This window comes from Scyliorhinus torazame, chromosome 1, assembly GCF_047496885.1.
Source record: "Scyliorhinus torazame isolate Kashiwa2021f chromosome 1, sScyTor2.1, whole genome shotgun sequence".
Lineage (NCBI taxonomy): Eukaryota > Metazoa > Chordata > Chondrichthyes > Carcharhiniformes > Scyliorhinidae > Scyliorhinus > Scyliorhinus torazame.
The window spans coordinates 259,246,527-259,269,810 of NC_092707.1; the positions used below are offsets into that span (position 1 = coordinate 259,246,527).

At 49.0% G+C, this 23,284-nt stretch overlaps 1 protein-coding gene across 13 annotated transcripts in view; it reads right to left on the bottom strand.

The window, feature by feature from the left end:
* The window catches only part of syne1b (spectrin repeat containing, nuclear envelope 1b), a 669,902-nt gene that overhangs the window by 335,894 nt on the left and 310,724 nt on the right, over positions 1–23,284 (bottom strand). For all 13 annotated transcript variants that reach the window (XM_072505314.1, XM_072505250.1, XM_072505295.1 and 10 more), the window contains 9 exons: positions 20,544–20,699; positions 16,026–16,196; positions 14,784–15,110; positions 12,335–12,487; positions 10,941–11,108; positions 7,738–7,914; positions 6,869–7,015; positions 3,228–3,353; positions 596–772 (listed from right to left, as the gene is read on the bottom strand). In XM_072505314.1, coding sequence (XP_072361415.1) covers positions 596–772; positions 3,228–3,353; positions 6,869–7,015; positions 7,738–7,914; positions 10,941–11,108; positions 12,335–12,487; positions 14,784–15,110; positions 16,026–16,196; positions 20,544–20,699 — 1,602 coding nt within the window. The remainder of the gene's footprint in view (positions 1–595; positions 773–3,227; positions 3,354–6,868; positions 7,016–7,737; positions 7,915–10,940; positions 11,109–12,334; positions 12,488–14,783; positions 15,111–16,025; positions 16,197–20,543; positions 20,700–23,284) is intronic.

The following is a 23,284-nucleotide window of genomic DNA, read 5'->3' on the forward strand; positions in this document are numbered from 1 at the left end:
GCATCACATTGCAGGAAGGATATATTGGTCATGGAGTGAGGGAGAGTGGAGGTGGGGTGTGGTGGGGGTGGGGGAGTGGTGGTTTGCTGCCGATTCATCAAGGCTTCAGGACATAAAGAGTTAAATTACCAGGACCGGTTGCATCAACATGGGTTTGTATTCCCCTGAGGTTTGGAAAGTTTGGGGGTGATTTAATCAAGGTGCTTAAAGTGATTAAGGGATTTGATAGGGAAGCTGCAGAAAAAAAACTAGTTCCTCCAGTAGGAGAATCCAAAACAAGGGAGCGTTAGTGGCAAAAAATTGGAGTGAAGTTATTCAGGATGGAAATCAGGAAGAGTTGTGGAAATATGGAACTCTTTCTCTCAGAATGCCATGTGGGTCAATTGGAGTTTAAGATTGATAGTAATAATAATTTGTTAATTAAGGGTATCAAAGGATGTGAAGTAAAGGACGGAGGGGGAGAGCGTAAATGGGATTGAGGTACATATTAGTCATGATCTAAATGAGTCTTTATATTGTTCCGAAGTCAAGGAGCTGAGTGGCCTATCCCTCTTCCTATGATCTGACAATCTCAATGTTCTACTCTATTTCTTACCTGCACCTGGGCCAACTGTTTCTGAACAATTTTCAGCTCCATTTCCGCCGGCCTCCTCTTCAGGCTTTGGAGCTGCTGCTCGCTGTCCAGAAAGTAAGCCGCGAGCTCTGCCTTCTGCCGTTTTATTTCTTCCCAGCCGAGGGCCAACTCCTGTGATCTGACCAGGTGCTGCTCAATCTGAAACACAGTATGGCCTGGGTTCATCTCGCGGACAAAACACGAGGGCTGTGTCGACATGTAACAGGAAAGCATAAGAAGGACTGCATTGGACTGGGCAAACTCTGTGAAGTTGGAGGTGCTCAGAGGATGGGCCTCTCGTCTCAGAGTCAGAGGGTTGTGGGGGTTAAGCCCCATTTCTATTTTTAAAAATATTTTTATTTTTAGTATCCAATTATTTTTTTTCCAATTAAGGGGCAATTTAGCGTGGCCAATCCACCTACTTGCACATCTTTTTGGGTTGTGGGGGTGAGACCCACGCAGACACGGGGAGAATTTGCAAACTCCACATGGACAGTGACCCGGGGCTAGGATCGAACCTGGGTCCTCAGCGCCATGAGGCAGCAGTGCTAACCAGTGCCACCCTACAATCCCCATTTCAAAGGCTTGAGCACAAAATATAGATTGACACTTCAAGTGGAGTGCTGAGGGAGCACGGCACTAACGGAAGTGCCATCTATCAAAATGTGATATTAAACCGAAGTCTTATCTGCCCGTTCAGGTGGATGTGAAAGATCCGGTATGGCACTATTCTGAGTTCTCCTGGTGTCCTTGCCAATATTTATCCCGAAACAGGTTACCTGTCATTATCAGATTGTTGCTTGTGGGAGCTTGCTGTACGTAAATTGACACATTTCCAACACTGGCGACGCCAATTCATTAGTGCTTCATTGGCTTTGAAGCCTTGTGGGGCATCCTGAAAGGCACTATAATAAATGCAATCCTTCCAATTTTCCCTATTTTTCTATTCCCTGTCTTCCGCTTTGTAAAACTGGCGAAGTTAAATTCATAATTTTGTTTGGAAAACGCTGTTTGTTAAAGATCTCAACTGGCAAACTTTCAGGAGATAAAGTAAGACAACGTTTTGTGATGGGAAATAAGAATTGCCGGGAAGGGACTGGCTGACCTGCCTCAGCTGGAAATGATGGATCAGCGCAATGTTTTGTCAGGAAGTTGTTTAACCTGGATTTTGATGCACCGTGAACCGAGCTGGTTCAGTACGCGGGCTTGTCAGGAAGAGGATGCCCCACCAGAGACGAATGAGCCCCCACACAATCTCACCCAGGGCTTTGAAACCACTTCACCACTTGTGCAAGCTGGTATTTGGAGGCGGTGTTGTCCAGGTAATGCCCAAAGAACTACTCCAACCCTGCCTGAGCAACACACTAACAACAGCTCTGCAAAAACTCACATTTCAAAATGAAACCTGATCAATCATTATCTGCAAAAATGAGAACAATTTGGACAGTCATCGGGCAAAGTAGGCATGGATTTTGGGAAAGTGGCGTTTGAAGAGAATTGCCCCCCCCTCGAGTGTATCTCTTCTGCCCGTCTCACACTATAACCGGCACAGATATGCCACACCTTTTCCTCTTGCCATTTCGGACAGGTTTTACACAGAATACTGGTTGGTGCTGGGAATAATGCTCCCCAAACGCCTCCTCCTACCTGAATTCATCTCACTAGATCAGCATATCATATCCTTCTATTCCTTTCTCCCTCATTTCTTTAATTGATATTCTCCTGAAGTGCATCTATGCAAGTTTCCTCCACCACTTCATGTGCTAGTAAAGTCACCATCGTCCCAGATGACCATAGGCTGCTTTCCCCTTTGAGGGGAAGAGTTAACTGGTGATGATTTAACCTGAGGATCACCACATCTCAGGCGAGGGGCAGGTTGAGAAGGCAGGGCCTTCATGAATAAATGATAACCACAGCCGGCACGGGGATTGAACCCACATTGTCGGCCTCACTCTGCATCACAAACCAGCTGTCTAGCCAAATTAGCTAAACCGGCCCCCACTCCAAGTGCTAGCGAGTTACCATCATCATTCTCGGAGTGAAGAGGTTTCTCATTTATTCCCATTAGGATTCATTAATCACCATCTTATGTTTATGGCTCAAGATTTGGACTCTTGCACAATAGTAACCTTACAGCGTCTGAACTCTATATACGCACCTGCAGTAACTTATGAAGCTTTGCATTCTATGCTATTGTATAGGCTATCCAGGTCTATAAAGTATTAGGCAACTAAAAATGACAACTAGTGGTAGCTAAACGCCCATGCATCTGCTCTTTATTCTCCGTCATGGCTAACTGAAAACCTTGTAGGTAATATAAGCCAGAAATTAATTTAACCTTTAAGTACAAAAGATACAACAGACGATACACAAAACCTGAATTGTCGATTACTCTTTGTTAAGAGTGTGAAAACCCCAAGGTTGTTGACATCAGTAAGACCAAATACTTTGAATCTATAAATCGGTACCTCAAAATCCATAAAGGCCGAAAGGTAAAGGCCTTTTTAACCATTCTTTTTAGTCTTGGACTGAGTAGTATTGGGTTATTGATAAATTGGCAATGGAATAGTATGTCTAGAACAGGCAAGTCTGGGAACCAAAGACATGAGATTACCGCTTGTTTGGTGTATTGGATGCCTGCCGCTGCCTTCTTCACAGTGTCGTCGGATAAGTCACACATGGAGCAAAGCAGCTCCAGGTAAGTACTCGCCTGCTCCTGCAGAGCCCGATAGTATTTCACCTGCAGCAAGATGGAGCCTAGAGTTATTAGCAGTGGCACTTTATATTGTACAACACATATAACTTAACATGCACAATACACGCACCGTGACAACAATATTAGCACATCCAACAACAAAATAAACCCTGAGATAGCACACAGTGTAGACTAAATAAAAGTAATTTGGCAGAAGTGTGAAGTGATTCATTTTGAAGGAACTACAAGAAGAGGCAATATCGCCTGAAGGGTACAATTTTAAAGGGGGTGCTGGAGCAGAGGGACCTGGGGGGTATATGGTGCACAAATCATTGAAGGAGACAGGACAGGTTGAGAACACAGTTAAAAAGGGCATACAAGATCCTGGGCTTTATAAATAGAAAGACAGAATACAAAGAGACAAATGTTAGGACGGTCCTTTATAAAACATTGGTAGAGCAGCAATTGCAGCATTGTGTACAACTCTGGGCATCACACTTTAGGAACAGCATGAAGACATTGGAGAAGGTGCAGCAAGGATTCATGAGGGACTTTAGTTACATGGATGGATTGGAGAAGCTGGGGCTGTTCTCCCTCGAGCAGTTTGAGAGGGAATTTAATAGAGGTGTTTAAGACAATAAAGGGTCTAGACATAATGGGACTCAGAATTGCACACAATACTCCACCTGATTAATTTTTTTTAAAAATATGTTTATTCAAAGTTTTTCCAACAAACATTTTCAACCAATTAAACCCCCCCCGTAACAGAAAAGAGAAAAGAAAAGAACAGAACAGAACATAAACATATCAATCAAACATACAACAGAACTTATACAATGGGTTTCTCCCGCACATAATAACCCTCCCATATGCTTTTTTACAAGTACCCCGAGGGAAAACCCCCTCCCCCGCCTGCCCAAATACCCCCCCCTGAAATAAACACCCCCCTCCCCTCCCCGCCCCCTACCCCTCCCTCCCGGGTTGCTGCTGCTGCTGACCAACCTCATTCTAACGCTCCGCGAGATAGTCTAGGAACGGTTGCCACCGCCTGAAGAACCCCTGCGCAGACCCTCATAAGGCAAACTTTACCCTCTCCAGCTTGATGAACCCTGCCATGTCATTTATCCAGGCTTCCACGCTGGGGGGCTTCGCCTCCTTCCACATTAGCAAGATCCTCCGCCGGGCTACCAGGGACGCAAAGGCCAGGGTACCGGCCTCTTTCGCCTCCTGCACTCCCGGCTCGTCCGCCACTCCAAATAGTGCTAGCCCCCAACTTGGTTTGACCTGGACTTTCACCACCTTGGACACAGTCTTCACGAAACCCCTCCAGAACCCCTCTAGTGCCGGGCACGACCAGAACATGTGGGCATGATTCGCCGGGCTTCCCGAGCACCTCCCGCATCTGTCCTCCATCCCAAAGAACCTACTCAGCCTCGCCCCTGTCATATGCGCTCTGTGAATGACCTTAAACTGTAGCAGGCTGAGCCTGGCACATGAGGAAGAGGAATTAACCCTACTCAGGGCATCAGCCCACATACCCTCTTCAATCTCTTCCCCCAACTCCTCCTCCCACTTGCCCTTCAACTCCTCTACCGAAGCCTCCCCCTCTTCTTTCATCTCCTGATATATCGCCGAAACCTTGCCTTTTCCGACCCATACACCCAAAATCACCCTGTCCTGAATCCCCTGTGCCGGGAGCAACGGGAATTCCCTCACCTGCCGCCTCACAAACGCCCTCACTTGTATATACCTGAACGCACTTCCCGGGGGTAAACCAAACTTCTCCTCCAGCGCCCCTAGGCTCGCAAACGTCCCGTCTATAAACAGGTCGCCCATCCTTCTGATCCCTGCCTGATGCCAGCTCCGAAACCCCCCGTCCATCCTTCCTGGGACGGACCGATGGTTCTCCCAGATCGGGGACCACACCGAGGCTCCAATCGCACCCCTGTGTCATCTCCACTGCCCCCAGATCTTTAGCGTTGCCGCCACCACCGGACTCGTGGTGTACCTTGTCGGCGAGAGCGGCAGCGGTGCCATCACCAGCGTCCTCAGGCTCGTTCCTTTGCAGGACGCCACCTCCAACCTCTTCCATGCCGCCCCAATCTCCCTCTATTACCCACTTACGGATCATCGCCACGTTGGCTGCCCAATAATAGTCACCCAGATTCAGCAACGCCAGCCCTCCCTGTCCCTACTACGCTCCAGAAACCCCCTCCTTACCCTCGGGGTCTTGTTTGCCCACACAAAACCCATGATGCTCCTACCTACCCGCTTAAAAAAGGCCTTGGTACTCATAATAGGAAGGCACTGGAACACAAAAAGAAACCTCGGGAGGATCATCATTTTAATCGACTGTACCCTGCCCGCTAGCGAGAGTGGCAACACATCCCATCTTTTGAAGTCTTCCTCCATCTGCTCCACCAGCCGCGTCAAATTAAGTTTGTGCAGGGCCCCCCAGCTCCTAGCTACCTGGATCCCCAAGTACCGAAAGCTCCTTTCCGCCCTCCTCAACGGTAGGTCGTCGATCCCTCTTCCCTGGTCCTCTGGATGCACCACAAAGAGCTCACTTTTCCCTACATTGAGCTTATAGCCCGAGAAGTCCCCAAACTCCCTTAGGATCCGCATGACCTCCACCATCCCCTCCACTGGATCTGCCACGTACAACAACAGGTCGTCCGCATACAGCGACACCCGATGCTCCTCTTCCCCTCGGGCCACCCCCCTCCATTTCCTGGACACCCTTAATGCCATGGCCAAAGGCTCAATTGCTAATGCAAACAACAGGGGGGACAGGGGGCACCGCTGCCTTGTCCCTCGATACAGCCGAAAATACTCCGACCTCCGCCGATTCGTAGCCACACTCGCCACCGGGGCTCTATATAGGAGCTTAACCAACCTGATAAACCCTTCCCCAAACCCAAACCTCCGCAACACTTCCCAGAGATACTTCCACTCCACCCAGTCAAAGGCCTTCTCCGCGTCCATAGCTGCCACTATCTCCGCCTCCCCCTCCACCGATGGCATCATAATCACATTGAGGAGCCTCCGCACATTGGTGTTTAGCTGCCTGCCCTTTGCAAATCCCGTCTGGTCCTCATGAATCACCCCCGGGACACAGTCCTCAATTCCCGTAGCCAGCACTTTTGCCAGCAACTTAGCATCCACATTGAGGAGCGAGATCGGTCTATTCGCCCCACATTGCAGTGGGTCCACTCCACCTGATTAATGAACTTGGGGGAATACCTGCACCACCTGGAGGACTGCACTTCCAGGAAAAGGCCTGTTACCACCTTCTCAAGGGCAATTAGCGTTTTGTGGTACTCACATCTCATGAACAAATTTTAAAAAGACAAGTTCTCAGCACGTACAGCTGGGAAATATACTATCATTTGCACAGCAGTTCTCAAATGTCGGCCTCGCAGCCAGATCACCTATGTAAAAAGGCTTCAGAAATCTTGGACGAGGCACCATTCCAGAGTTGTCGCCGATCTAGCTAACTCTACCCCTGTGGGGATTTTATTGGGATTGATGATGGTTGGCGCAGGTGCTTGCTCTGTTACCTGTTTGAGTGATTTTTGTGGGCTGATAGGCGGGTGAGCGTGGGGCTCCAGCTCCTGTTGCACAGAATGAATCCAGGCCTGGCATTGCTGAAGGGTGTCCTGGTGGCTGACGTGCCTCTGAAGCTCACGTTCCAGGCTCTGGTACAGCTGTGACAAAATAGGTCAGACAAAGGCACAGAGTTAGCAACTTGCAGGCTGGTAACCCAGGTGTCGTTTACAGCTCGCTGTCCACCCCTCGTCAACGCCCACCGCGATTCGGCATTTTTCCTCTGCGAAGCCACATGGGAAAAAGACAAAAGATTTGCCAGATCCAGCCCCTCCCACCTTTGCCTTTCTCGGGGCCTCCCTCCCATAGCCAAGCGTGGAGAAGTTGCGGGGAGGGGCGTGGAGGGCACTAACTGCTGATCAGGCACAGACATTCATATTGCATTTAAAGGAGTCAGTCGCAATGGTAAAGAAGCTCCCACCTCACGAAGCGTTGGGTGGTAGCCCATCAAGCGGCATTGCTGTGGACAACCTGCCCTGCAGCCAGCCTCGCTCAGACTGCAAGACATGGGCAGGGACCGGTCCCAACATGGCACAAACATCCCTTGCATCCAAACAGTGCCAGCTGGGTGGTGCCCTCATTATTATTGGTTGACAACTGAAGCCTGGCTCAGGGACACTGAGGTCCCTCAGGTACCTTATCCAAATAACGCAGGTCTCAGGAATTCAACAGAAGACCAGATTGTCGTTCTGACAGAGCTGGGGGCTGAAAAAGATGCAGAGTTAGGTTTTTAGATTTCAGAAACCTGGTTTACGTCTCCATTTAAAACCTCCCCGCCTAAGTCAGAAAGAGACAAGAACAAGGAATGAGGACTCGTCCTTACTCTCTCAGCTGTGCTACAGATGGCGGAATAACTGTCCCGGATTCCCTGCAGATGACCTTGGACCTGGTGCTTGAACCTCCCTTGAAGCTCCTCCGTGCAGTTGGCAATCAGGCCATCCCCTTTGCTTCTCAGGCTTGCTAAGGCATGTTCAAAACCGGCTATCTCCTCCATGATTGGCTGTTAGGAGAGAAAAGAATTGGGTCACATTGAGTCATCTTGCAGACATTGTGCTTAGTGTGACAGTACCTGAGCATCTGTTAGGAACGTAGGAGGAGGCCATTCAGCCCCTTCAGTTAGATAATCACCTATCTGTATCTCTACTCCCTATCTGCGTTGGTTCGGTAACGCCCACGCCTAACAAAAAATTATCAATCACAGATCTGAAATTTTCAACTGATCCCCAGTGTTACCATATTTTTGAGGGTGAAAGTTTCAGATTTCCACTCTCCTTGATGTGAAGAAATACTTCCCAAATTGGCCCCTGAATGGCCTAGCTCTCATTTTAAAGTTCTGTCCGATTGTTCGGACTCCTTCACCTGAGGAAATAGCTTCTCCCGATTTAGCCCACAAACCCCTTTAACTATCCCCAATATTTCAAATACATCACCCTTTATTCCTCTACACAAGCCAAGACGACACAACCTGCCCTCCGAACTGAATCCTTATTGCCCTGGTATCATTCTCGTGAACCCAAAACTAAATCCAGAAACTCAACTGGACTAGCCATATAAATACTGTGGCTACAAGAGCAGGTCAAGGGCTAGGAACTCATCTCCTGATTTCACAAAGCCTGTCCACCACCTCCAAGGCACATGTCAGGGACGTGATAGAATCCTCCAAAATTGCCTGGATGAATGCAGCTCTAACAACACTCATGAAGCTTGGCACCATCCATGAGAAAGCAACCGGCTTGATTGGCCCCCAAACCACCATCGTAAACATTCACTCCCTCCAACCCCGATGCACAGCGCTGCCATGTGTATCACCTACACCATGCACTGCAACAACTCACCAAGACTCCTTACGTAGCACCAACCAAACACGTGACCCTACCATCTAGAAGGACGAATGCAGCAGAAACATGGGAATACCATCACCTGCAAGTTGTCTTCCACGCCATACAACAACCTGACCTAGCAATATCTTGCCGTTCCTTCACTGTTGCCGGTCAAAATCTGGAGCTCCATCCCTAACAGCATTGCAGGTGCATGGACTGCAGCAGTTTAAGAAAGCTGCACACCGGCAAGGGTAATTAGGGATGGGTAATAAATGGAGACCAAGCCAGAGATGCCACACCCGTGAAAGAATAATGAAAAAAAATCAGCAATGCACCCACTCCAAGGTCAATACCTCCTTTTGAAGTGAGTTGAGGAGCTTTACTGATGGAGCTCGCTTCATCTGGAAATTGGAATGGGTTGCGTCTAGTTGCTGCCGAATTAGGCCAGCATCTCTGTTTCTGATCTTAATAACCCATGGTCATTCATCCACGGAATTGAATGTTCTTCAGACACAAACCTGGAGGTAGACAGTGGGGCTGTGACAGCCAATTTCACCCAAGGCTGAGCCTGCCGGAGTTCAAAAGGTCAAAGGGCAGGATGACATTAGCATTGGGCCCTGGTGGCACAAGTGCCAATTCATGGAAATCACCTCCGCCCATATATTCCAGAGTCCTTTACCACTTCAATAATTAGGGCGGGGGATTGCTCAGATTTCAGCCCCTCCTTGACCCTTAACACCACCCAGCCATGTTCCCTTCAGCCCCCTTATGGGCCAACATGAAAAATTTAAAAATAAATAAATTTGTCTCCTCAGGTTGCTGACCCACCAATGAACTCACCCATCTCCTCGCTCCCTGCTCTCTGAAGGGCATTATTTGCCCCTCTCTCTCTATTCTGACTTCCACAGATATGCCAGGTCCTGATTGTACTAACTGGTCAGTCTGGCTTAAGGGAGACCTCCTCCTGCCCAAGGACATTTGCCATGCTGGGGACAAAGGAGGCTCTGTACCTTTAACGAGATGAGTCAGAATAGAGCAGCAGTGCTTCTAGCAGCCTCCCCATCCTCCCCCAGTTCAGGTTACCCCACCCCTGGGACCGCTGGAACTTCCAGCAACTTTCAGCACAGAAGCACATGATCCTGGCCTTCCTGGCATTGCACGCCTGCGCACCTCATCATGTTTAACGGGAAACTGTTAAATCGCCTCACAGGCCCAGGGCAATCACCAGTCAGGGTAAATCAAGGCGGGAGCCACAAAGCAGGCAAATGTCTGAACTTCTGGTATGTAAATTATTCAGACAGGCTGTGAATACACATTGCACTGACTAAGCTTGTATTGAGTATATAAGGTTAAGGGGTAATGTAATTGAGATTTTACAGCCATTAAAGGATACTGTTGAAAAGAGAGACATGTTACTGAAGCTTGCCATTCGGCACTCATTATGACAAATGCAAGAATATCACAGGTAGAGAAAGTTACATAGAGAGGTAGAGGGAGATAGATGTATGAATAGATAGATGTATGAATAGATAGATAGATGTATGGATAGACAGATAGATAGATAGATCGACAGATAGATAGATAGATAGATTGATAGATAGATATATGAATAGATAGATAGATGGATGGATAGACAGACAGACAGAAAGATAGAGAGAGAGAGAGACAGACAGTTCCTGTTCCCTATAGTGAGCGCCCAGAACAAAGGGGCATAACTTTAATATTAGAACTATTCCACCCAGGACTGATGTTAGAAAATATTTCTTCATTCAAAGGGGTCATTGTGGGCACTTATCCTGACCCTGCAGGCCCTTACCATCACTGTGAGCACTTACCTTGGCCCTGCAGGCCCCCACCATCACTGTCAGCGCTTATCCTGACCTTGCAGGCCCTTACCATCACTGTGAGCACTTACCCTGGCCCTCCTCCAAATGGTTGTGGATGCGGAGCAACTGGAGCTTTCCATACTGGGATCAGTCGAGATTATGGGTTACGGCATTAAAGGATATGGAACAAAGACAGACAAACAGGATTGAGGTACGGGCCAGCCGTGATATGAATGGTGGGATGGGGTCAAAGGGCTGAATGATCGGCACTCATTCCAGCATTGCTGTATGCACTCAGTACAGAGGAATACCTACACAATCCTGATCTTGAGAATTTCCGAATAAAAGCAATTTGTTTAAAAGGAAAGGTTGTTTTGCACCTTGTGTCGCGCCAGATTCTGCGTAGCAATCTCCAGGTTGGTGCTTTGGGTGGTGTCAGGGGCCACCAGTCTGGTGGAGATCTGTAGCAGCCACTTCTCCACCTCCTGTAGGTTACTGTTATAATCCTCATGTTCGCTCACTGTCTCTTCCAGAGCTTGCACACGCACCTTGGAAAGAAAGAACAGCAATATATTGACAACTATGGTCACAACAGCCGGCGGGTTTTCCCTAAATTCATTCTTGGGATGTGAGTGTTGTGAGGCTTGCTGTTTTTTGCCTATCTCGTGCTACCCTGAAAAGCTAGTGGCACAACTGAGGGTATCCTTGGCTATTTCAGAGGGCAGTTAACAGTCAACCACATTGGTATGAAATGGAGTCTCACATATGCCCAGAGAAACCTCCTGTATGCTATTTAATTCATCAGTTATGTCTGTGTCTAGGCTGGAGGACACCTGCAGCCCTTACCCTTGACCCTTACATAGAACATAGAACATAGGACAGTGCAGCACAGAACAGGCCCTTCGGCCCTCAATGTTGTGCCGAGCATTGTCCGAAACCAAGATCAAGCTATCCCACTCCCTGTCATTCTGGCGTGCTCCATGTGCCTATCCAATAACCGCTTGAAAGTTCCTAAAGTGTCCGACTCCACTATCACAGCAGGTTGTCCATTCCACACTCTAACCACTCTCTGAGTAAAGAACCTACCTCGGACATCCTTCCTATATCTCCCACCCTGAACCTTATAGTTATGGCCCCTTGTAACAGCTACATCCACCCGAGGAAATAGTCTCTGAACGTCCACTCTATCTATCCCCCTCATCATCTTATAAACCTCTATTAAGTCGCCTCTCATCCTCCTCCGCTCCAATGAGAAAAGCCCTAGCTCCCTCAACCTTTCCTCATAAGACCTATCCTCCAAACCAGGCAGCATCCTGGTAAATCTCCTTTGCACCCTTTCCAATGCTTCCACATCCCTCCTATAATGAGGTGACCAGAACTGCACACAATACTCCAAATGTGGTCTCACCAGGGTCCTTCCTGTACAGTTGCACCATAACCCACGGCACTTAAACTCAAGCCCCCTGTTAATAAATGCTAAAACACTATAGGCCTTCTTCACGAAGCTTGGCTGAAGCTACCCTGAAGCTTGGTTTCTTACCAAATCTTTGAGTTTTCACACCAACCATGGGCGCCTTTACCCTGGTAGCCTTATCCTGTCCAGATTAACTAATCCAGACTCAGAGCCCTTCCCGACTGTTTTGCCCTTAAATACAGTCACTGTGGGCACTTATCCTGATACTGCAGGCCTTTACCATCACTGTGAACACTTACCCTGGCCCTGTAGGCCCTTACCGTCACTATGAGCACTTACCCTGGCCCTGCAGGCCCTTACCATCACTGTGGAGCACAGCTCCTGGTAATCTGACAGCAGCCTCTTCAGGTTGTCACTGACGGAAGGGTCGTGAATGAGCTGAAAGACAGCCTCGCCCTTCTCGATCACCAACTTTATCCCCGGCTCGTGGGAGACGATCGTCTGTTGGATGGCCTAAAGTAAACAGAAGATGTTAGATTTGTACATCATACAGTCAGCAACTCCACAACACTCGTGTTTCAATATGAATTATTATCATGAATTATAGACTGCAAAATGAGAACAGTTTTATCGATAATAGGGCAAAGTAGATGGGGGGATTTTCCGATTGCCGCCCGCCGCACCATGTTTCACGGCGATGGGAGGCGGCACGCCATTGGCCGACAGCGGGATCTTCTGGTCCCGCCATGGTCAATGGGATTTCTTACTAAATCCAGCCCTCGCCGCCGGAAAACCCATGGCGGGGGTTCGTTGTCAACGGGACCGGAGGATCCCGCTGGCGAGAACGGCTGGAAAATCCCCCCCCCCCAGCAGGAGATTTGTGAGAATGGTGTTTGGAGTGAAGTAGAACACCAGAAAGTACCTTTGGATTTATTTATTTTAGCTGTCTTGAACTATGACAGGTTCAGACTCAGGGGCGAAATTCTCCGGTATCGGCGCGATGTCCGCCGACTGGCGCCCAAAACGGCGCAAATCAGTCAGGCATCGCGCCGCCCCAAAGGTGCGGAATGCTCCGCATCTTGGGGGGCCGAGCCCCAACCTTAAGGGGCTAGGCCCGCGCCGGACTAATTTCCGCCCCGCCAGCTGGCGCGGAAATGACATCTCTGGGCGGCGCATGTGCGGGAGCGTTAGCGGCCGCTGACGGCATTCCCGCGCATGCGCAGTGGAGGGAGTCTCTTCCGCCTCCGCCATGGTGGACACCGTGGCGAAGGCGGAAGGAAAAGAGTGCCCCCACGGCACAGGCCCGCCCGCGGATCGGTGGGCCCCGATCGCGGGCCAGGCCACCGTGAGGGCACCCCCCGGGGCCTGATCGCCCCGCGCCCCCCCCCCCAGGACCCCGGAGCCCGCCCGCGCCGCCTTGTCCTGCCGGTAAGGTAGGTGGTTTAATCTTCGCCGGCGGGACTGGCATTTTAGCAGCGGGACTTCGGCCCATCCGGTCAGGGGGGGGGGGGGGGCCCGCCAACCGGCACGGCGCGATTCCCGCCCCCGTCGAATATCTGGTGCCGGAGAATTCGGCAACCGGCGGGGGCGGGATTCACGCCAGCCCCCGGCGATTCTCCGACCCGGCGGGGGGTCGGAGAATCTCGCCCAAGGTACTTCACATATTTGGGAGGTGAGTCTTGTCCATTCCCTGATTTCTTTAGCTGAACCATTGATGGCCGTGCCTTCAGCTGCCGCGGCATTAAACTCCGAGATCCCTCCCTGCATCACATCCTTCTTCAAACCTATTTCTTTGACCAAACGTTTGGTGACCTATCCCAAAGTCTCCTCAGGTGGTCCGATGTCAAACCTTGCCTGTCAGTGCACCCGCGAATGGCTTTAAGATGTTTCACTTAAATTAATGGTGCTCATGAATGCGTGTTGTTGATCTGTTTTATCTCCTCTTGCCCTTGCACTCAGATGCAACTGAAATAAATGAATGATCGCACAATTGTCACAATGGAATATAAAAGCTCAGCATGCCTGCACAATAGGAGCTCTACTTTACAACTTGCTGTGCACGCCTGACGTTACAATACTGACTGCACCCCTAAAGTACTTCATTGGCTGTAAAGCACTTTGAAACTGACATAAATATAAATCTCTTCCATTGTACATTCCGCCTGATATTTGTATTGTTATCTAGCCAGTTTCTCAGATTGGTAACTTGCTTTGGGGAACACCTCCATTTGATCCTCCAGTGTGACTCTGAGCATCCTGCTACTTTGCTCCCACACTGACCTTTCTGTCCTTGGCCTGCAAAAGCGTTCTCATGAAGCTCAACACAAGCAGGAGGGACAGCATGTCAGCTTTCAACTCAACACTCAAGTCTAAGTTGAACACTTTTAGATCATAGTCACCCATTTTGTTTCATTCTTTAAAAGATTTTTATCGTTTTGTTCTTCACTTTGCATTCGGGCTGCTGCCACCCAGTCATTCACACCTCATCAGGACACACCTTTTGTTTCTTTACTATTCTCAGTCCCATTTCCTTTACCTTTGGTCCCATGGAACCATTGACCCGGCCCTCACCCTATCACAGATCCTCCTTTTTGTTCTTCCTTCCCTCGCCCGATCACTCGCTTAAAACCAATTAAATTTCTATCTCTCCTCAGTTCTGACAAAGTCCACCATCCTGAAATGCTAACTTTGTTTTTCCTCCACAGATGCTGCCTGACCTGCTGAGCTCTTTCACCATTTGCTGATTTTATTTCAGATTTCCGGCAACAGCGATATTTTGTTTTTACATTATTTTCCCAGCACCCTTTACCTTGTACTTAGCTAGCTGGGCCTTCTTCTCATACAGTTCCACTTTCGGGTCCACCGGGATCTGTAAGATGGCCTGGTACTCTGCCAGCCACTTGGTTTGGCTCTGGTACTTATCCAAGAACTCTTTCGTGAGGTACAGGCATTTTTCCAGGGTGCCGCGCTCTCTCCTGATGGAGCTGGTCAACTCATTCAGTTGGCCGATATGACCGTCCATTGACTCCCGCAGACTCTGAGCCTCTGGCCCCTCGAGGTACTCAATAGCCTTCTCGCCCTTCTCAAGAATCATCTTCAGCAAGCTGTTCCCCATGTCAATGTCATTGTGCAAGCTCTGGAAATGAAAACAGTGTCTCTGAAAAGCAACAGCCAGAACTGTCCGCAATGCTGGTCAGGAACCCTTCTGGTTTATACATGACTCCAGTGTTCCCTTCAAGGCTTTACATACATCCTTTCTTTACTAACCATGGATCAAAAGGGTGGGCTAATCTTAACTGTTTGTTCTCACATTGTCTTGAAGAAAAGATGAGCAAATAGACAGGAGTGGAAACTATGGCCAGACCACAGAACATGCACCATATGAGCCTCACAGCCTGTATCAATCCCAAAATGAATTCACAGTGCACAGTTCTCTTTTTACTTCTTTCCCCACTTCCCCATTCTCTCCCTACTGCCCAATATTACTCTCACAACTAATTCCAGCACCCATCTCCACATCACAGGAACATAAAAGCAGGAGTAGGCCATTCAGCTCCATGTGCCTTATCCACCATTTAACTGGATCATGCGGGGGCGATATCCTTCCAGCATCTACCTTGTTGGGCCTTGTAAGAATCTTGTACATTTCAAGGAGATCACCTCTCATTGTTCTAACGTCTGGAGAATAAAGGCTCACATTCCCACATTCTCCTCAATCTATCCTCATAATCCTATAACGGTCCCAAAACTAATCCGACTGCCCCACTCTCTCTTCTCAGCCACCAGTTGCAAAATTCATCCCACTGCTCTCTCATTCCTCACAAACCTGTATTAATCCCAGAATTAATCACAATACCCTCTTCTTCCCCATAGTTTGTAGTAATCCCAAAATTAATCCCACTGTCCCACTCCCCTCCCCCATAGTCATTGACCTCAAAACGAATATGTAAAACCCATCTTGCTATAGATACACATGTGGATTTGTACCGAAGTCTTTACCTCTTGTAATGAAGGAACCCAAACTATGCACGTGCATCTCCCTTTCCCTTACCTCAAACTTTTTAATCTTGCGCTCCATGGCGATTTTGTCCACCACGTTCAAAGCCACGGCCATGTTTTTAAAGTTCTTCTGTGCGGCCCTGAGCCAATCTGTGTAGGTATTCAGTGCAGCATCAGCTTCATCCAAGGCTCTCAGCTCCTCTCTCAGCAGCTTAGTTTGATCCTATGAGAAAAGATAGACTGCCTAGTGTGGGATGTGACACGCATCCATAACATTCTGGGAGTCCGATTCATTAGAACTGCCACACTGCAACATCAACCCGCCTGTGCTAATTGTCATGTGAGAGTTCCTTTAAGAAATGGGCGTTTATCAAATAGCTGCAGTGGATGTACCTTTAACAAATGGGTGTTTATCAAATAGCTGCAGTGATGTCAGAGTGTGGGTGGAGCTGGGCTAGCTGTCTGCTTTACTTTGGCTTTGGGCTGGCAGCTACAGGGTGTGTTTAGTTTCGTTTTGCAGATTGGGAGCTGCATCCAGAGAAACAAGGTGTAATTCTGGTTTCTTTCTGCATGAAAGGAATGTCTTCAAATCACTTGCTAATTTAAAAGTGATAACTGCTCTCAGCAGAGAATTTAAACCTGATGTCTGTGTTGAAGAGGGTATTTGTCTTATGGATGTGCAAGGAAAGATGAAGGGTTCCTTATGGAGTACTGTCTTCTTTGGGGGGAGTATTTGAGTTGATAGTTGCTAAGATGTTTACTGTGTGTGTTTAAAAATGTTAACTGGATTCATAGAATAAACATTGTTTTTGTTTAAAAATACTTTTAGTTCTCTGTTGCATCACACCTGTAACGTGGGCCCTTGTGCTCCTCATAGCCAAAATCTATTTAAAGTTATGGGTCAGGTGAACTCCATGATACACTTTGGGGTTCTCTAAACCCTGGCCCGTAATATAATCCTTATTCTTATATCAAGGCTCAGCAAGTGATGCTCTCATCGCAGAGTCTGAAGCTCCTGAGTGTCAGCACAGCATCCCGGTGACTGGCCTAGAGGAAGCGCTGCACTGTCAGAGGTGCCAAACTGATGTCCCGTCTGTCCTCCCAGGCCAGTCTAAAATACCCCGCGGCTCTATTTTGAATAAGAGCAGGGGAGTTCTCCCCAGTATCGTGGCCATTAATAAACCCTCAACTAACAGCTAAACACAGATGACCTGGTCATTACACATTGCTGTTTGTGGGACCTGCTGCTGTGCAAATTGGCTGAAAAATCCCTAATTTTGAACACTGATCACAATTCAAAATTACCTCATTGTCGTTGAAGAGCTTTTGGGAGGCCCTGAGGCTGTGCAAGGTGCTGTTAATGTAAATTATTTCTGTCATAAGCGCTTCACAGTAAATACTCTTATAATGCTCAGCAACGCAAAATCAAAATTAGGACCGGCACCTAAGTTTAAAAAATCGCTGCAGCAACAAGAAAGCAACAAAAAAAACTTTCTCTCCCTGCTCGAAACGGAAGTAATACCAGTACAATGAACCAGGGGTTCCACAGGAACCCATAGCCCCAGTCAGTCTGGAGTTACATATTGCAGGCTTACAGAGGGCACTCTTTCTTTCACTAAAGAGGAAGCTTAGACGTGGTTTGTAGCTTGAGGGAGCAGTTCAGTCAGGGGCAGGTAGGCCCTCTGAGAGGGGAATCTTTGACCGAGGATGGGACAATTTCCAAAGGCCTTTGATGAGCTTTTAAATCCATTTACATCAACTAAAATACCAAATGGGATTCATGTTGACTTAAAGAGTTTTGACAGGTGTTGGAAACTCCCAGTATTGGTCCCCTTCATATTTGCTTTGTCAGGCTCTGATTCTCCCATCCCCTCCCCCACAATTTGATCCCTACTTTAGCTTTGCTCCCTCCGGATTTGATTCCCTTTCGATTTGGTTTCACCAGATTTGGGACATCTGCACATTGGTTCCCCCTAATTCAAATCTCGCCCTGGCTTTGGAACCCCCCAGATTTGCTTCTAGGGATTTGAGCTCCCTCTGATGTGGTGACTTTCCAGTATTGGCAGCACTGCTTTGGCGAGCCGAGCCCAAACGTCTACCCGCAAGGAGGCAGGTATAACCTTTGGCAGAATCATCTCTCACTGCTGTCTCACACATCCGTCCATGGATAATCCAGAGTGGGGACTGAACCTAGAATCTTCCAGTACATAAACAGCACCCTCAGCCCCTCATGACTGCGTTGCTCCCATCTCCACATGAGCCAACCAGTCTCATCCCACCCTCCCGTTGGCTCCTCATATTATTTACTATCTCTCACTCGGGGCAGCATTCCCTGGCCTCCCAGCTGCGTGTTTCTCGACGACAGGAGGTGACGCGTTGTTCGCTGGTGGCGGGATTCTTTGTTGCCGCCGCTGTCAATTGGAATTCCCATTGAAACCACTCCACACCTACAGACTGTGAAAATGACAGTCCTCCCGAGATTGCTATTTGTGTTTCAGTGTCTTTATTCCCAAGGCATTTTTTAGGAAAATGAACGCGGCGATCTCAGGTTTTATATGGGCTGGAAAAGGCCCGGGGGTGAAGAAGGTCCTTCTTGAGCGGGGGTGCGGGGAGGGAGGCTTGGCCCTTCCGAACAGCATTAATTACTACTGGACGGCTAATATTTTGATGGTTAAGAAGTGGGTAGTGGGGGAGGGGTCGGTGTGGGAGCAGGCAGAGGCGGCATCGTGTAGGGGAACGAGTCTAGAGGCTCTGTTGACGGCACCTCTGCCATTCTCGCCGGCTCGGTACTCCACAAACCCAGTGGTAGTAGCAGCCCTGAGAGTGTGGGGGCAATGGAGGCAGCACATGAGACTGGAGGGGCGTCAGTGTGGTCACCAATCTGTGACAATCACCGGTTCGCTCCGGGGGTGCTGGGTGGGGGCTTTAGGAGGTGGCAGCGCTCAGGGATTGAGAGGTTTGGGGGTCTCTTCATTGAGGAGGGTTTCCCGAGCCTGGAGGAGCTAGAGGAGGAGTTTGAGTTACCGGGTGGGAACGGATTCCGGTACCTGCAGGTACGGGATTTTGTTCGCAGGCAGGTTCCAAGCTTCCCTTGCCTCCCTCTAAGGGGACTACAGGGTAAGGTGATGTCAAAAACCGGGATTGGGGAGAGGAGGGTCTCGGAAATATAGAAGGAATTGATGAAGTGGGAAGGGGTCCCAATCGAGGAGGTGAAGAGGAAATGGGACGGCAAGTTTTTTTTGGGGGGGGGGGGGGGGGGGGGTGGGTCAATGCATCCTCGTCGTGAGCCAGGCTTAGCTTAATGAGGAGGTGGAGGACAGGTGTGGGAGGTGCGGGGGAAGTCCGGCGAATCATGTGCATATGTTTTGGGTGTGTTCGAAGCTGAGGGGATTCGCAGATGTCATGTCAGAGGTCCTGGAAGTGAGGGTGACTCCGAGTCCAGGGGTGGCAATATTTGGAGTGTCAGAAGATCCGGGAGCCCAGGGAGTGGGGGGAGAAAGGCTGACCTCTTGGCCTTTGCCTCCCTGGTGGCCCAGAGACGGATTTTGCTGGGATGGAGGGACTCGGAGCCTCCAAAGTCGGGGTGTGGGTCAGTGACATGGCAGGGTTTCTTAGGCTAGAGAAGATTCAGTTCGCCTTAAGGGGTTCATTACAGGGGTTCACTCAGAGGTGGCAGCCGTTCATCGACTTCTTTAAGGAAAACTGACCTTCAGCAGAACGGGGAGGGGGAATGGGAGGCATGGAAGTGGAGAATAAGGGCAGGGAATCTAATATATATATATATGGGTAGTTAGGAGTTAGGGCGGGGGAAAGTTGGGTATGTTACTGTGGGGTTTTTGCATGTGTCGGACCGTTCTGTTATTTAGAATGTTAATATGTTAAAATGTTAAACTTATAAATGCCTCAATAAAATGTTTCCTAAAAAAAGAGAAACCACTCCATGCCACCGGGAAACCCACGGGTGCGGGTGTGCTGCCAGAGGGACCAGAGAATCCTGCCACTAGTGAGCAGCAAGAGAATTCTGGCCTCGGTCTAATCCCACTGTCTTGCTCAAGCCTTATACCCGCTGAGATTGCACTCAGTTCCTCTTTCTTTTCACTCTCCATCCACATTAATAAACTCCCAGGCCGTCTCGAACCACTGTTTTGCTCTCTCCATGTCTATTAATGTCCCACTTAGTCTAATCCCACTCTCCCACTTCTCCCTTTAATCTTTCTCTTATACAAGAAACTAATAATAATAATATTAGTGTCACAAGTAAGCGTACATTAACACTGCAATGAAGTTACTGTGAAAAGCCCCTAGTTGCCCCATTCCGGCGCCTGTTCGGGTACACTGAGGGGGAATTCAGAATGTCCAATTCACCTAACAAGCAAGTCTTTCAGGACTTGTGGGAGGAAACCGGAGCACCCGGAGGAAACCCACGCAGACACGGGGAGAACGCGCAGACGCCGCACAGACAGTGACCCAAGGCGGGAATCAAATCCGGGTCCCTAGTGCTGTGAAGCAGCAATGCTAATCACTATGCTACCGTGTCGCCATACTGTTCTTTGTGCGGTTGGCTACATACCACCACATGAAGCAGGATGCCCTGGTATCGGGCAGCAAGATGGGTAGCTTGACTTCCCACACTGCTGTTGATGTGACTCTCCTCCAGGACTTGATGGGCTAGCAAACCCACACTCTCCACTTCATCCTTCCGAGCAAGGATTTCTTCATTCCATTTCTGTGAAGGCAGAAGGGAAAATTAATAATCTGAAAATTCGCATTTTAATTGAACTGATAATATATATGTTTTTACATTTATTCTTTCATAGGATGCGGGTGTGACTGGCAAGGCCAGCATTTGTTGCCCATCCCTAATTAGCCTTGAGCCGAGTGGCTTGCTCAGCCATTTCAGAGGACAATTAACAGTCAACCACATTGGTGTGACACCAGACCAGACAAGGATGGCAGGGTTGTTTCCCTAAAGAACTAATAATATGACTTATTACAGAAAGGGTAACCGAATATATCTTGTGCTGGTCAAACCATTCTACCAAGTGCAGAACCATCTCCCAGCTTGTGCACGGGTTATTGGTTAATTAGCACCAGCTTTTTATTTCCTATTAACAAGGAGCAGGATATTCAGCCTCTCGAGCCTGCTCCGTCATTTAATAAGATCATGGCTGATCAGATCACAACCTCAAATCTACACGTTGCCTACCCCCGATAACTTATCACCTTCTTGTTATTCAAGGATTTATCAACCTCTACCTTATAAATATTCAGAGTCTTTGCTTCCACTGTCTTTTGAGGGAGAGAGTTCCAAGCACTCTCAGCCATCTGAGTGAAGGGATTTCTCCTCATCTCCATGTTAAATGAGCGACGCCTTATTTTTAAACAGTGACCCTGGTTCTAGATTCTCCCAGAAGAGGAAACATCCTCTCCACATCCACCCTGTCAATGCCCCTCAGGATCTTTACATATTTTGATCAAGTAGCCCCTTACTCTTCTAAACTCCAATGGATACAAACTGAGGGCGGGATTCTCCGCCCCCGCGCTGGGTCGGAGAATCACCAGGGGGGGCATGAATCACGCAATGCTGCTCCGACGCCCGTCCGCCAATTCTCCGGCAACCGATTCTCCCCGCGCGATGGCCCGAGTGGCCGCAAAGTCCCACCGGCATCGTGTGGTCCTACCCAACGGGAACTCGCCGTTCATGTTGCGGGGGGTGGCCTGGTGGGGGGTCCGACTCCAGGGGGCCTGGCCCGCGATCGTGGCCTACCGATCGGCGGGCGGGCCTATCCCGGTGGGGGCCTATGTTCCTCCGCGCCGGGCCCCTGAAGGTCTCCACCATGTTGTGTCGGGGCTGGCGCGGAGACTGCAATCACGCGCATGCGCGGACTCACGCCGGCCGTGGCGTGCATGCGGACCCACGGTGCCGATGTTGACGCCCGTATCGGCAGCTGGAGCAGCGTGAGGCTCTCCAGTGCCGTGTTTGCCCCCTGTGCGGCGCAGGATCGCTGATCCTAGGGGCCAGATGACGCCGTCGTACAACACTCCGACGTTTACCACGACGTCAACACTTAGCTCCAGGATCGGAGAATCCCGTCCCCAGCCTCTCCAATCTTTCCTCTGAAGACAACCCACCCTTTCCAGGCGTTATGCTGGTAAACCTTCGCTGAACTCCCTCCAAAGCATTTTCTTAAATAAGGAGACCAAATGTGGTCTCACTAGTGCCGTGTACAACTGAAGCATAACCTCCCTATTTTTGTAATCAATTCCCTCACAATAAATGATAACATTCTATTATCTTTCCCAATTACTTGCTGTATCTACTTACTAGCCAATTGTAATTCATACACTTGGACAAACAGATCCCTCTGCATCTCAGCGCTCTGCAATCTCTCCTCATGTTTCTTTTTTATTCCTCCTGCCAAAATTGGCAATTTCACATTTCCCACATTATACCCCATTTGCCATATCTGTGTCCATAACCTAGCCTATCTATATCTTTTTGTAACCTCGTGTCCTCTTCACAACTTGATTTCCTTCCTATCTTTGTGTAATCAACAAATTTGACAACCATCCTTTCAGCCCCTTCATCCAAGTCATTTATATAACTTATAAGCAGTTGAGGTCCCAGCACTGACCCCTGTGGCTTACCATTCAGTACATCTTGCCAACCTGAAAAAGACCCATTTATGCCTACTCTTTGTCTCCTGTTGGCCAATCAATCTTCAATCCATGGCATTTATTTTCCACCAATAACCTTTTACGTGGCACTTTATCAAATGTCTTCTGGAAATCTAAGTACAGAACACCCACTGGTTCCCCCTTATCCACAACACAGGTTCCCTGTATCCATGTGGAGGGGGGGGGAGGAGGTGGTGTCCCTATGTCCGTGGAGGGACCGTGTGTGCGAGGGGGGTGTCACCATGTCTATTTGGGAGGGGGATCTTTGGTTTTATTTTTTAGTGCTTTTGGACCGGGGTGCCGTTTAAAATAGGTGCCACAATCTCTGGAAGGAAGACATTGCCAGTGGGCATGAGACCCGCCTCCAGAACATTTTTCTCAAAGTGTTAGAACATATGGCAGGAAAAGCCAGCAATGCAGCCGGTGATCTGCACACCACTCTTCTCGCCTATGCTAGCACTTTGAAAAAATATGAGAAAATTCCACACATGGGCGGGATTCTCCCCTACCCGGCGGGCGGGGGGCTCCGGCGTAATGGAGTGGCGGGAACCACTCCGGTGTCGGGCCGCACCTTTAGGGGCCAAGCCCTCACCTTGAGGGGCTAGGCCCGCGCCGGAGTGGTTTGCGCTCCGC